Below are 15,597 nucleotides of genomic sequence, written 5' to 3'. Positions count from 1 at the left end.
AGGTTTCTTACAGATATTCTTTATCAAGTTGAGGAAGTTCTCCTCTATTCCTAGTTCACTGAGTGGTTTTTTGTTTTTTGTGTTTTTTTAACTATAAGTGGGCATTGAATTTTGTCAAATTCTTTTTCTGCATTTATTGAGATGACCATGTGATTTTCCTTCTTTAGTCTGTTGATGTGATAGGTTTTACATTAACTTTACATTACTTTTACATTACATTTACATTAACTGATTTTTGAATGTTGACTCCAACTTGCATGCCTTCGATAAATTACACTTGGTCATGGTGTATAATTTATACATTGTTGGATTTCATTTGCTAATTTTTAAAGCATTTTTACATCTGTGTTTATGAGAGATACTGGTCTGTAGTTTTCTTTTCTTGCAACATCTTTGTCTGGTTTTGGTGTTAGGGTGACACTGGCCTCATAGAATGAGTTAGAAAGTTTTCCCTCTGCTTCTATCTTCTGAAAGAGATTGTAAAGAATTGGTAAAGTTTCCTTTTAAAATACTTGTTAGAATTCCTTGGTGAACTCTTCTGGACTTGGTGCTTACAGTTTTGGAAGATTATTAATTGTGAATTCAATTGTTCAATTTCTTTAATAGGTATAGGCCTATTCTTGGCTCACTGCACCTCTGCTTCCTGGATGCAAGCGGTTCGGTTCGCCTGCCTCAGCCTCCCGAGTAGCTGGGATTACAGACACATGGCACCACACCCGGCTAATTTTTGTTTTGTTTTGTTTTTTAGTAGAGGCAGGGTTTTGCCATGTTGCCCAGGCTGGTCTTGAACTCGTGAGCTCAGGCAATCTGCCAGCCTCGGCCTCCCAAAGTGCTAGAATTACAGGTGTGAGCCACGGCGCCCGGCCTTTAGATTGTTTGTTTCTTCTTACATGAATTTTAGCAGACTGTGTCTTTCAAGGAATGTCTCTTTCATCTAGGTTATCAAATTTGTGAGTGTAGAGTTGTTCACAGTATTCCTTCATGTTTTTTTTTTAATGGCCATGAGATCTGCAGTGATGTTCCCTTTTTCATTTCTGATGTTAACAATTTATGTCCTCTCTTTTTTATTCTTAGTTTGCCTGTCTTTTATTTTATTTATGCTTTCACAGTATCGGCTTTTCAAACCTTCAAAATCAGGTTTTCTTGATTTTGTCTGTTAATTTTCTGTTGTCAGTTGCATCTCAATTTCTGCTCTAATGTTTATGTCTTCTGCTTACTTTGGATTTCATTTGCTCTTCTTTTTTTTTTTAGTTTCTTATGGAGGAAGTTTAGATGATTGATTTGAGAGCTTTCTTCTTTTTAAATATTTGCATTCAGTGCTATAATTTGCCCTCTAAGCACTATTTTGGTGCATCTACAAATTTTGATAAGCTGTACTTTCACTTGTATTTGGTTTGGAATATTTTAAAATTTCTTTTGAAATTTCTTCTCTGATTCTTGTGTTATTTAGAAGTGTATTGTTTAATTTCCAAGTACTTGGGAATTTTCCAGTTATCTTTCTGTTGTTGATTTCTAGTTTAATTCTATTGTGGTCTGATAGCAGACATTGTGTGATTTCTATTGACTGAAATTTGTTAAGATGTGCTTTATGTCCCAGAATGCTATCTTGGTGAACTTTCTTTATTTTTTTCTTTTCTTTTTTTTTTTTAAGACAGAGACTCGCTGTGTCACCCAGGCTGGAGTGCAATGGCGTGGTCTTGGCTCACTGCAACCTCTGCCTCCTGGGTTCAAGCAATCTCCTGCCTTCAAGCCTCCTGAGTAGCTGGGATTACAGGCATGTGCCACTATGCCAGGCTAATTTTTGTATTTTTAGTAGAGATGGGGTTTCGCCACATTGGCCAGGTTGGTCATGAACTCCTGACCTCAGGTGATCTTTCCATGTGACCTTGAGAAGAATGTCTATTCTGCTGTTGTTGGATGAGGTAGTCTATAGATGTCCATTATATCCAATTGATTGATGGTGTCATTGACTACAACTATATTCTTAACTTATATTCTGCCTCCTGGATCTGTCCACTTTTGATAAAAGGGTATTGAAGTCTCCAGCCAAAATAGTGGATTCATCTACTTCTCCTTGCAGTTCTGTTGCTTTTTGCCTCACCTATTTTGATGCTCTGTTAGGAGCATAATTAAGGATTGTTATATCTTCTTGGAGAATTTATCTCTTTATTATTGTGTAATGCCCTCTTTATCCATGATAACTTTCCTTGCTCTGAAGTCTACTCTTTCCAAAACTAATATATCTATCCTTGTTTTCCTAATTAGTGTTACTGTGTTATATCTTTCTCTATACATTTACTTTAAATCTATCTAGATTCTTATATTTAAAGTTTGTTTCTTGTAGACAACATGTAGTCAGGTCTTGTTTTTCAATTCACTTTGACAATCTCTGTCCTTTAGTGGGTGCATTTAGGCTGGGCATGGTGGCTCACACCTATGATCCCAGCACTTTGGGAAGCTAAGGCAGGAGGAACACTTGCATCTGGGGGTTTGAGACCAGCCTGGGGACCACAGTGAGACCCCCATCTCTATGAAAAATAAAAAATTAGCCCTGCATATGGTGCACACCTGCAGTCCCAAGTACTCTGGAGGCAGAAGTGGGAGGACTGCTTAAGCTTTGGAGGTCAAGGCTGCAGTGAGCCGTGATTGTGCCACTGCACTCCAGCCTGGGTGACAGAGTGAGACCCTGTCACAAAATAATAATAAAATAATGATAATAATAATTATTTTTAAAATGGGTGCATTTAGGCCATTGATATTCAAAGTGATTATTGATGTAGTTGAATGAATATTACCATATTTATTGTTGTTCCCTATTAGTTGTCCTGGTTCTTTGTTCTTATTTTGTCTTCTACTCTTTTTCTTCCTTTTGTGTTTTAATTGAACATTTGATTATTCCATTTTCTCTCCTTTTAAGCATATCAGTTTTATTCTTTTACTTTTTTAGAAGTTGCCCTAGAGTTTGCAATATACATTTACAACGAATCCGAGTCCACTTCAAATAACGATACCAGCTGGGTGCAGTGGCTCATGCCTAGTCTCCCATGGCTTTGGGAGGCCAAGGTGGGAGAATCACTTGAGCCCAGGAGTGAGCCATGTTGGTGCCACTGCACTCCAGTCTGAGAGTGACCCCATCTCAAATAAAACAAAAAATCCAAAGAACACACACACAAACAAACAAACCCCAAACAACACTGTATCGCTTATGGGTAGTACAAGTAACCTAAGATAACAAAATAATTTAATTCCTCCCTTCCATCCCTGGCATCATTGCTGTCATTCATTTCACTTATACATAAGCATATACAATTAAATACATTGCTACTATCATTATCTTGAACAGACTGATATCTATCAGATCAATTAAGAATGAGAAAAATAAGGCCAGGCACGGTGGCTCATGCCTGTAATTACAGCACTTTGGGAGGCCGAGGCAGGTGGATCACCTGAGGTCAGGAGTTCAAAACCAGCCTGGCCAACATGGTGAAACCCCAACTCTAATAAAAATACAAAAATTAGCTGGGCACGGTGGTGTGCCCCTGTAATCCGAGTTACCCAGGAGGCTGAGGTAGGAGAATAGCATGAACCCAGGAGGCAGAGATCACAGCACTGCACTCCAACCTGGGCAACAAAGCGAGACTCCATTTCAAAAACAAACAAACAAACAAACAAACAGACAAATAAGAAAAATAAAGGTTTTTGTTTCGCCTTCACTTGTTCCTTCTCTGATGCTTTTCCTTTCTTTATGTTGATCCCAGTTTTTGATTTGTATAATTTTTCTTCTTTCTAAAGAACTTCTTTTAACATGTCTTGCCAGGCAGTTGTATAGGAAAAAAAATTTTCTCAATTTTTGTTTTTCTGAGAGTCTTTACTTCTTCATGTTTGAAGGATAATTTTTCAGGGTACAGAATTCTAGGTTGGTGGTTGTTTTCTCTCAACACCTTAAGTATTTTAGTGCATTCTCTTCCTGTTTGCTTTGTTTCTGAAGAGAAGTCAGATATAATTCTTACCTTTGCTCTTCTGTAGGTGAGATGTTCCTTCCCTCCGGCTTCTTTCAAGATTTTCTTTATCTTTGATTTTCTATAGCTTGAATATGATATGCCTGGGTGTGTTTTTGGGGCATTTATCCTGCTTTGTGTTCTCGGAGCTTCTGGAATCTGTGGTTTGGTATCTGATCTTAATTTGAGGGAAATTCTCAGTCATTATTCTTTCAAATCTTTCTTCTTTTCCTTTCTCTCGTTCTTCTCCTTTTTATATTTCCATTTACACCGTTTGCAGTTGTCTTGCAGTTCTTGGATGGTCTGTTCTATTTATTCCAGTCCTTTTTCTGTTTTCTTTTCAGTTTTGAAGGTTTCTATTGAAATACGCCCAAGCTCAGAGATTATTTTCTTAGCCATATCCAGTCTATTAATAAGCTCATTGAAGGCATTCTTTTTTCTGTCACAGTGTTTTTTATCTCTAGCATTTCTTTTTAGTTCTTAGAATTTCCATCTCTCTGCTTACATTGCCCATCTGTTCTTGCATGCTGCTTACTTTATCCATTAGAGCCCTTAGCATTCTAGTCATAGCTGTTTTACATTCCTGGTCTGATCATTTCAACATCCATGTCATACCTGAATCTGGCTTTAATGTTTGCTCTGTCTGTTTGGAATTTGTTGTTTTGTCTTTTAGTATGCCTTGTAACTTTTTCTTCAAAGCCTGGCATGGTGTCTTGGGTAAAAGGAACTGTTGTAAATGGGCCTTTGGTGATGTGGTGGTAAGGCATCAGGCAATTGGAAAGTGTTCCACAGTCCTATGGTTTCGTCTCAATCTCTAAGGGAGCCTATGCCTCTCGACTGTGAACTTCACACCTGCTTCTCGGTACCCCCTTCTCTCCTGTGGGTGGGACAGGAAGATTTGAGTGGGATCCAGTTGGGTATTTCCCTTCCTCCAGGTCAGTTAGGCACTGATAAAACCCCAGTAGTTTAGGCACTGGTAAAATAGTTTCTCTTGAGGGCAGACCTTGTTAAGAAGAACAGAATGTTTTTATGTATTCCAAAATGGCTCCTTTCCCCTCCCTGTGCTGGAAACATGAGGGATTTTTCTCCAATATTCAATGTGAGCACCAGGTCAAGCTCTTGGGGGTAAAACTCACAAAAGTGTAGGACTCTCCCATCCCCATGACTCAGTCTTAGAGGTTTTCACTCTTAGAGTTATCCACACTGAGCCTCCAGCATTAGTCAATTATAGTGTAAGTTTTCCTACCCTGGCCCTGGTTCCCACAGTTTCTGCTCTGGTCTGTTGTGATTCTCTGTATTCACCTGCCTGTCCCTTCAACTTGGGAGCAGTGGTTTGCCCTGTAACCTCTCTTCTCTTATGGATCTAAGAAGAGCTGTCTGCTTCTCCTTCAGTTCTGCTTCAGACTTCTATCTTATTCTATCTTATTTATTTGAAGACTTCAGAGGTGCTGGCTCTTATCACTCCAGGCCGGAGTACAGTGGCATGATCTCGGCTCACTGCCACTTCTACCTCCCAGGCTTAAGCAATCCTCCCACCTCAGCCTTGGGAGTAGCTGGGACCACTGGCGTGCACCATCATGTCTGAGGAATTTTTGTGTTTTTTGTAGAGACGGGGATTTACTCATGATTGCATCTACAGAACTCGGTCTCAAACTCCTGGGCTCAAGTGATCTGCCTGCCCTGGCCTCCCAAAGTACTGAGATTACAGGAGTGAGCCTGGCCCAGCTTTTTACTTTTTGTTAGGATAGTGTGGCGACTTCCAAGTTTCTTATTTGCTGGGATGGAAAAGCTGGAATGTACTTCTTCTCAACAACCCCATGTGGTTGGTACTAATATTATTACCATTTAGAAATGAGGAACCAAGCCCGGAAAGACGAGATCATTTGTCTAAAATGTCACCACTGTGCTTGCCAGAGAGAACAGTCCTATCTTGGAGAGTCCTTGACTTAGAGGCTCTTCGGCTTCTATCATCAACGCACTTTGAAATGCTGCATTCTCACCCTGATTGACCTCTTGTGGTCTCAAAATAGTGCATCAACTACAAATTCCTCTTTTATCTTGGCGGGTGTTTGCCTGCCAGGGCAGCCACTCACCTCCAGACTTCTTGTCTCAAGGTCCTCTGTAGACATAAGAATTATGCCTTCTCATCAGGCAGTACTTTCAAAGCTAGATTCAGGCAAAATGGCCCATCTACCTAGAGCCGTTTGGCCTTCTGGAAATGACAGCTGCTTACCTTTTTTTCAGTGCCAGAGGACCACAGTAATATGGTCCTATAAAGGCAATCTGTAAGATACTGTTTAGTTTTACCACTTTACAAAATATCTACTCCCCTCCACAGGTTTTAGTGTTGGAGCTGCTCCTACCTAGCCCTGGGGAACTGGGGTAATGATCTTTGTACCTTGCACGGATGCCACTTATCTAAGATTCTGGAAAAAGGGAACTAGTAATAAATTATGTAAAGGCTTCACGAACTGAACCTCAAGGTTCTTTTGGGACCAAACCTCTCTGCTCCCAAATCGTGGAGCAGGAGGAGTGTGGGGCCGGGCGTGGAGAGTGGCAACAGAAGCTGTGAGCAGGACCAGCAACCGATATGCCTAGGGCCTAGGACAAAATGGAAATGTGGGGCCCCTTGTTAAAAAATGATCAAGAACTTCAAGATAACATCAACATGGCATTAATCCAAATATGGAGCCCTTCTAAATGCGGGCCTTGTGTGAACACAGGCGATGTGCTCATGGAGTCGGCTCTGGCAGTAGGGGGCCCTCCTGGCACTTTGGGACGCATCTGAAACACTTGCAAAAATGATATAATGTTTGTAAAATAAGACGGAGCTCGACTGCGTAGTATATGAGGCCATTTTCTTTTTCTTTCTTTCTTTCTTTTTTTTTTCTTTTGAGACTGAATTTTGCTCTTGTCGCCCAGGCTGGAGTGCAATGGTGTAATCTCAGCTCACTGCAACCTCCACCTCCAGGGTTCAAGCGATTCTCCTGCCTCAGCCTCCCAAGTAACTGGGATTACAGGCACCCACCACCACACCTAGCTAATTATTGTATTTTTAATAAAGACGGGGTTTCACCATGTTGGCCAGGCTGGTCTCGAACTCCTGACCTCAGGTGATCCACCTGCCTCGGCCTCCCAAAGTGTTGGGATTATAGGCGTGAGCCACCGCGCCCAGACATAAGAGGCCACTTTTCGTTGTGGTTCAGATAACTCTGAACTGTGGCATATTCCAGACAGAGGTATAATAGGACTAAGCACTGAATGTCCTAAGGGAAAGTCTCCAGGTTTTTGAAGACCACATCATGGCAATAATGGCCTAGCACAGCAATTCCTGCCTCACGGCGAGGAAGCGGAGGTTAAGGGGCAAATAGAGTATGAAAAAGTACATTTATTAATTTAATCACAAAAACATGGAAAGTAAAACCCCTAAAAGTCTTCTCGGCCCACTCAGATGCAGAAAAGGTAGGGTGAGAAAGCACTGTGCAGGGTTGGCTTAGAGAAGACTGAGGAACATGAGAAACAGTGCCTTAGCTTTTTATGTTTACTTTTTTTAAAAGAACAGCAATGCAAGGAGAAACATTTGGGAGATGCTTATCAATGTAAAAAACATCTGGAAATGGGAAATAGCAGATGCAGATGATTTTGTGCTAAGGGAGGATTCTGCTCCTAAATTTCTCTAGGAGACCCCACACAGCAGAATGGAAGCTTCTGGTGACCAGTCTTCCACTTCTCTTGCAGAAGAGACATTGATCACCATGAAGACAGGCCGTAAGCAAAAGCTGGGGACAGAAATGTTTGGGGCTGTGTACCAGGCCGTTGTTTCTAGGTACCTCTGCAGGATCTTGAAGGACTTCCCTGAGATCACCGAGGGACAGAAATCCACATTGCACACCTCCGTGGGTCACCGCTCACATTTCAGTCTGCTGGGGAACGGTACTCCAGGGTGCCTTTCACACGGTCTACAATGGGGGATGTGTAGTGTGACTCAGTATTTTTCCTCTCTGTGTTTGATAGATGTCTCTGGCATTCTATAAAACAATGGCTTTTTCACAGGTGGTCCTGGCACCTCCACTGGACTTTAGTGGGGTACTCTCTGCTCTATCGCCTGTCTTCCTGCTATGACTGGATACAGGCTGGTAAGAGAAGGGTGAGCATGTCATTCTGCATTCTTTTCCCTTTTCTGCTAACCCACGAAGCTCTCCGGTGAATCGCCATGAGCAGATGAGACCAAATTAGAACAAAATCCCTCCACTCCAGAGACTGAAGCTAGGTCTTCCTGAAAAAGTATTTAATATAGTTTTAATGCTCATATAATCCTTAAATCTGGCTAATTTTTAAGAACCTTCCATTTGCAAGATTACATTTACGACTTTCTCTCAGTGCCTCGATTTTCTCATCTGTAAGATGGGCTGTAATATAATGGGTTATTGAGAGCATCATATGAGTTAATATAAGAAAAGTCCTTCTGTCAAGTACTAAGTGTTATTATTAAATGAGAAATGTGATAAATAAGCACGTACAATGATGGTTTTTTTTCTTTTTCTTTTTAAATAAGATGGGGTCTTGCTACGTTTCCCAGGCTGGTCTCGGACTCCGGGGCTCAAGTGGTCCTCCCACCTCGGCCTCTGAGGGATTACTGGGATTGCAGGTATGAGCCACCACACCTGGCCTACAATATTGTGAAATCAAAAAGATCACTTGTAATACTGGTTTTGTAGTAGCTGGTGCCTTCCATAGGGCAATGTTTTGGCCTGTGGATGAAATGTTGAGTATTACTCTCTAAAAGCAGGCTCCTGACTGACGCGAAAGTCATCATGCCTTGTGTCCGCATGAGCAGATTCTTTCCTGCCTTCAAAGAAAAATGAGAAGAAAAGAATTGATTTCTTCTGTGGAGTTGGACCCTTTCCAGAACTTTATGGCTATGTTTTAAATTGATGAATGGCTGACTGCCGGTGGAGACCCTGACAGGCTGGGACTGCTGGGATGTTAAAATAAAATGATAGAAAATGAAGACAATTCAGCTTGAGTTTCCACAGGGCTATTTGATCCGACCAGAATCCTTTCCAGAGCAAACAGGGCCAGAGAGAGCCAACACCTGTAACAACATCGCTGTGTCCCTGCCCGAAGGGTGGCCACTGGAGGCAGAAGGGAAATAAGGAGTCTGTGGGGCAGACAAAGGAAAGACACAGGCCTGGGGACCCAGCTGCCTCATGCCACCTTTGAAATGACAATGGGGATTTAAAAAACCGACTGCAATTTAAAACAGGAAAAGCAGAGTCTCCCTACCTGTAAGGTGATGCTTCGGGTGGGGCCAGTCTCTTCGGGACTCATCTGTGTTGCAGCTTTGTCACCCCCTGGGGCCTTGGGCCTGATTTCTCTTGGGAGGCTGCCCTCCAGGTGGCTGTGCCAGACAGCAGCGGGCTCCAAACTGAGGGAGGTGAACTCATCTTCATAACACTAGATGCTGAAAATCTGACACTTTATCCATAGCAGGTAAACAACTTAAAAAGATTATTTTAAATAACAAAATAAAATAAAAATAATACCCTTTGGGAGGCTGAGGCAGGCGAATCACCTGAGGTCAGGAGTTCGAGACCAGCCTAGCCAACATGGCGAAACCCTGTCTCTACAAAAATACAAAAAAAAATTAGCCAGGCCTAGTGACGGACCCCTGTCATCCCACCTCTTAGAAGGCTGAGGCAGGAGAATCGCTTGAACCTGGGAGGTGGAGGTTGCAGTGAGCTGAGATCATGCCACTGCACTCCAGCCTGGGTGACAGAGCAATACTCCGTCTCAAAAAAAAAAAAAAAAAGTAATAAAAGTAATACATGTTGGAAGAAAGTTTAGAAAATATAGAAAAGTAACAAAAAGAAGACAATTATTCATGTCTCACTACCTATAGCCAACATTTGTTAAAAGTTTGGTATGTTTTCTTCCAGACTTCAACAAAAACACCCAGAGAGCTATGCTTTAAAAAGTAGTCATGACTATGTCTTACTTAATGTTATTTTATAATCATTCTACGTGGTATGATGACATTTTATAGACACAGTTGAATGGCTGTGTAAGTCTATCAAATACATGGATTATTAGTTAATTTTCTTTTTAATAAAAGGATATTTTGACTATTTTACTTTTTACTAGTATAAATAATGCTACAATGAGCCCTTCTTAAATAACTGCGTTTTGAGATGTAATTCAGGTATCATAACATTTACTTTTTATGGAGTACGATGCTGTAGATTTTAGCATATTCGCAGTTGTACAACTATCATCACATCTCATTCCAGAATATTTTTATCACCCTAGAAAGAAATCCCATACCCATTCCTCCCTCTCTCCAGCCCCTGACAACAACTAATCTATTTTCTATTTCTATGGATTTGTCTATTCTGAACATTTCATGTAAATGGAACCACAAAATAGGTGACCCTTTGTGTCTGGCCTCTTTCACTGATCACAGTATTTCCAAGGTTCACGCATGTTATCACAGGTGTCAGTACTTGATTCCTTTTTATGGCCAAATAATATTCCATCGCGTAGATGTACCACTTTTGTTTATCCATTCACCAGTGAGCGGACGTTTAAAGCTTCTCTTTCACCTTTTGGCTATTACGAACATTGCTGCTCTAATATTTACATATGAGGCTTTTGTTGTTTTTTTTTGAGACAAGTTCTCACTCTGTCACCTACGCTAAAGTACAGTAGCATGATCTTGGCTCACCGCAACCTCCACCTCCCTGATTCACGCAATTATCCTGCCTCAGCCTCCCAAGTAACTGGGATTATAGGCGCCCACCACCATACCTGGCTAATTTTTGTATTTTTAGTAGAGATGGAATTTCACCATGCTGGCCAGGCTGGTCTCAAACTCCTGACCTCAAGTGATCTGCCCGCCTCAGCCTCCCGAAGTGCTGGGGTTATAGGCATGAGCCACTGCACCTGGCCAATGTACAAGTTTTGTGTGGACATGTTTTCACCAATCTTGAGTATAAACCTAAGAGTGGAATTACCAGCCGTGTGGTGACTCTGTGTTTAGCCTTCTGAGGAAATGCCCAGCTGTTTTCCAAAGCGGCTGCACCATTTTGCATTTCCACCAGCATTGTGCGAGCTTTCCAGTATTTTCACAACACTTGCTGTTTTCCGTTTTAATTTTTTAAATATCCATCATAGTGGGTGTGAAGTGGTATCTCATTGTAGCTTTTATTTTCATTTTCCTGGTGACTAGTATGTTTAGCATCTTCTCATGTGCTTCTTGGATGTTTGTGTATTTATCTTCTTTGGAGAAATGTTTATTCAAATTGTGTGCACAGCTTAAAATTATGTTATTTTTCTTTTTATTGTCAAGTTACAAGAATTCTTTCTACATTCTGGATAAAAATCCCTTATCAGAAATATGGAGAAAATGCAAACATTTTCTCCCATTCTGTGGGTTGTCTTCTTACTTTCTTTATGGTGTCTTTTGATGCACAAAAGTTTTACATTTTGATGAGGTCTGATTTATCTATTTTTTTCTTTAGTTGCTTGAGCTTTTGGCGCCCTATCTACAAATCTATTATCTAGACCATGGTCACGAAGATCTACACCTTTGCTTGCTTCTAAAAGATTGATAATTTTTGATTTTATATTTAGAGCAAAGTCTGCATCACATGGAAACATCTAGGACAGGGAGACTTTGCTGACTTAAATGGTATGAAAATTTTGATATAGTCAAATCGCTTTCCAAAGTGGTTGCACCAATTTGCATGCTTATTAGCAAATGAGAGAGCCCATTTCATTGTATACTGTAAAGCTTTTTTAAGGTTCCTATTACTCTTGTTAGACTAGATATGACCAAATTCTTGCTACGGATCCCCCAACTTTACCTTTCATTCTTTTCTGACCAAAGTTTCTTAGGCGTTAAGGTATTCAGCGATGCGTAGATATTTCTTGTGTCGTCATAACTGATGTAATTGACTAAAATTGAGGTGGCCATAAAATGATTTAACTCATTGTTGAAAATAAACATCTATTGAGCATCTGTAGAGGGTGGGGGGAAGGGTGGAGGGGAGGGAAAGAGGGGATGGGGGTGCAAAGATGAATGAGACACAACCCCTAGTACGGAGAACACTTACGTTTGTCAGGAACACTTTTTTTTTTTTAAGTACAATTTCCATTTTATTTTTCTCCAGAGAATAGTCTGTCTCAGTCTTTAAGGACTCAGCTCCTTACATGGGCTTTGGTGGGGGACGTGGGGCAGCACCCGCAGGTCTAAATCGGGGAGGGGGTGTTCGGTTCTTGCGGGCTTCACAGGATCGATTCCTGACTACTTTGCTGTGAATTGCACAACTCATACAGTAATGCAGCTTCACACACGGCTTGGGAAGCACATAGGCATCGAAGACGCTTGCTTCAGAAATGTCCCTGACTGCTGCGGCCTCCACTATGTTTCCAGTGATGAATTTCTTAATGGCCTTGTCCTTGGGCACGCATCGGGCACAGTTAGTGCAGCGAACAGGCTGCACATGGCCGCGGCCCTTTTTGGCACGACCGTTGTTCCTTCTTCTCTTTGTCATCTTGGACGTACGGACCGAAGAGAGCAAGGAACACTTTCATAGCTGTGTGCCTGGGGGTCCTCTCAAACAGCCCTGGTGTTATGTAAACAAGATGCCATCCCTGTTGTAATGGTGAAGAAATTGGCTCAGAGGTCAAATGAATTGTGCAAGGTCACAGGGCTAATGAGGGAAAAGAGTCAGTCAACCAGTATTTACTGAGGACCCTCTATGTGCCATGCATGCATCCAGAGATATAGTATTGAAAAAGGAGCCTGCATTCTGGTTGAGAAGAGACAGGCACAAACAGTCAAGAAACAGATAAGAAAGAATTGCATGAGGTGGGTAGAGGGATACAGTTTTACCTAGTGTATTAGGGTTCTCCAGAGAAACAGAGTAATAGTGCATGTATAGATAGAGAGAGAAAGAGTTATTATAAGGCATTGGCTCATACAATTAAAGAGGCCGAGAAGTCTCACAAAGCCGGCAAGCTGGAGGCAGACGGTGTAGCTCCAATCTGAGTCTGAAGTCCTGAGAACTAGGAGAGCCGATGGTGTAAGTTGGAGTCCAAAAGCTGGCAGGCTTAAGACCCTGGAGGAGCAGATGTTTCTGCTGGAGTCTGAAAGTAGAAAAAGACTGATGTCTCAGCTCAAGGAAGTCAAGCAGAAGGAAACTATTTCTTAAGGGACAGCCAACATTTTTGGTCTATGCAGGTCTTCAACTGGTTGGATGAAAGCCACTCACATTGGGCAGACCAATCTGTTCTACTCAACCAATTCAAATTTTAATCTCATCCAAAGCACCCTCCCAGACACACCCAGAAAATATTTGACCAAATATCTGGGCACCCTATGGCCTAATCAAATTGACATAGACAATTAATATCACACCTAGGATTGCTGAAGGCTTCACTGAAATAGTGACATTTGAACCAAGAAACACGAATATTTGGGGAAGAGCTTTCTAGGTAGAGGGAATAGCAAGTTCTGAGGTGAGAAGAAACCAGACTATTTTAGGGACAGCAAAAAGATCAGCATGTTTGGAAGAAAACAGCAAGGAGAGGATTAGTAGAGGAGGAAGGTGGCAGGGCCAGATTGCATGAGGTTTGTAGACCATGATTAGAAGTTCGCACTTCGGCCAGGCACGGTGGCTCATGCCTGTAATCCCAGCACTTTGGGAGGCTGAGGTGGGCAGATCACTTGAGGTCAGGAGTTCACGAAAGCCTGGCCAACATTGTGAAACCCATCTGTACTAAAAATACAAAATTAGCCGGGGGTGATGGCATGTGCCTGTCATCCCAGCTACTCAGAAGGCTGAGGCAGGAGAATTGCTTGAACTCGGGAGGTGGAGGTTGCAGTGAGCCAAGATTGTGCCACTGCACTCCAGCCTGGGCAACAGAGAGAGACTCTGTCTCAAAGGAAAAAAAAAAAGTTTGCACTTCATTCTAAGTAAAGTGGAATGGTTTTGGAGGGATATCAGAAAGATCAAGGTGATAAAACGAAAAGAGCACATCATGCATGTGGACAGGGAGACCAGTTACAAGGTCAAGATCACGGTACCTTGAAGTAGGGTGGGGCTCGAAAGGTGATGATGGTCAGAGGTTGGACACATTGTGGAAGCAGGACTTGTAGAATTCGTCAGTGAATTGAACGTGGAATGTAAGATTTATGGCAAATCAGATATTACTCCTAGATCTTGGTCTGAGCAACTAGGATGTTGGTACTACATTTATCAACATGGAGAATTTTTGCTGGGGCTTTGGGGTGAGAAATGGAGTTTTGGAGAAAATTAGAAGTTATCTTTTGGCCTTGTTAATTTGGATTTGTTACTCTGACTAGAACCCAGGCCTTCTGTCTTAGTCTGTTGGGGATGCTATAACAAAATACCATAGACTGGGTGGCTTATAAACAACAGCAATGTATCACAGTTCTGGAGGCTGCAAAGTCCAACATCGAGGCACTAGCAGATTAAGGGTCTGGTGAGGATCTCCTTCCTCAAAGACAGGCTTCTTTTTACTGTAACCTCACATGGTAGAAGGGGTGAGGGAGCTCTCTCAGGCTTCTTCCCTAGGAGCAGGAATCCCATTCATGAGGGTGCCACCCCTCGTGACCTAAGCGCCCAGCAGAGACTCCACCTCCTAACACCATCGCTTTGGGAGTTAGGATTTCAACATATGAATAGGGGCAGGGGGTCATAACCATTCAACCCAGGTCATAACCAGTCTGCATATTCTGACCAGAACAGGTGTTTTTCCTACAAAGATACACTATTTATTCATTTACAATATGTTTATTGAGCCCCTGCTGTGTGCAGAGCTTGGTCTGAGATGCTGAGAAAACAGCACAGACCACAGCAGGGGCATTATCGATAATGGTGCCCCACAGAACCAGCAACTCTGGGTTGAGGCTCTGCTATGTGCTGGGCATTGTGCAGAATACAAAGTGAGTCAGACACATTCCCGATGCTCCAAATGCTTTCAACTTAATTGGACAGTTTAGGCAGAGAGACAAATGACAACTGATGGCCATGAATTAGTTCACAATACACTTATTGAATACACGTTATATTCCAGGCACTGTGCTAAACATGCTACATTCTGAGACTACAAAGATGAATTAGAATGCATTCCTGTCTCCCAAAAGCTCACCTTCACGTGGAGGAGAGATTTAGGCAAGCCCACGATTTCAGTTCCATGTGGTCGAGGTAGGACAGTATGGAAACACATGTACGATGCTTAGCCGAGGTTACTGTCTGGCATTGGGGGAAACTACCCCGAAGAGATCATACCTCAGCTGTGTCTTGCAGGATGAGGCAGACCAGAAGAAGACTGATGGCATTCCTGGCTAAGGGGACAGCTGCAAACAGGACAGTGGGGGGCTTGGGGACAGGGGAGCAGAGCTGAGGGGCTCAGGATTCATCCTGTGAGTGACAGGGGCTACTCCTGCGTTCTCAGCAGAGGGTGGGCTCTGTGGATGGGTTGGCTTGAGTTGTACAGCTTCGTATATGTGGATAACGGGCGGTTGAGGAGGAGGTGTGGGGGGACTGGAGGTGGCAATGCCAGCTAGGAG

General features: G+C 42.3%; 1 protein-coding gene across 1 annotated transcript; it reads right to left on the bottom strand.

The window, feature by feature from the left end:
• Nucleotides 1-12,127: 12,127 nt before the first annotated feature.
• Nucleotides 12,128-13,059, bottom strand: LOC101007042 (40S ribosomal protein S26-like). Its single transcript, XM_009201965.4, has 2 exons — nucleotides 12,984-13,059; nucleotides 12,128-12,653 (listed from the first exon to the last, which is right to left on the bottom strand). The coding sequence occupies exon 2, from the start codon at nucleotides 12,551-12,553 to the stop codon at nucleotides 12,206-12,208; it is 348 nt and encodes a 115-aa protein (XP_009200229.1). The 5' UTR covers nucleotides 12,554-12,653; nucleotides 12,984-13,059; the 3' UTR covers nucleotides 12,128-12,205.
• Nucleotides 13,060-15,597: the final 2,538 nt, after the last annotated feature.

The sequence above is a fragment of the Papio anubis genome, chromosome 2 (assembly GCF_008728515.1).
Source record: "Papio anubis isolate 15944 chromosome 2, Panubis1.0, whole genome shotgun sequence".
Classification (NCBI taxonomy): domain Eukaryota; kingdom Metazoa; phylum Chordata; class Mammalia; order Primates; family Cercopithecidae; genus Papio; species Papio anubis.
Note: the sequence above shows the minus strand (reverse complement) of the source record. Positions and strands in the feature narration are given on the sequence as shown.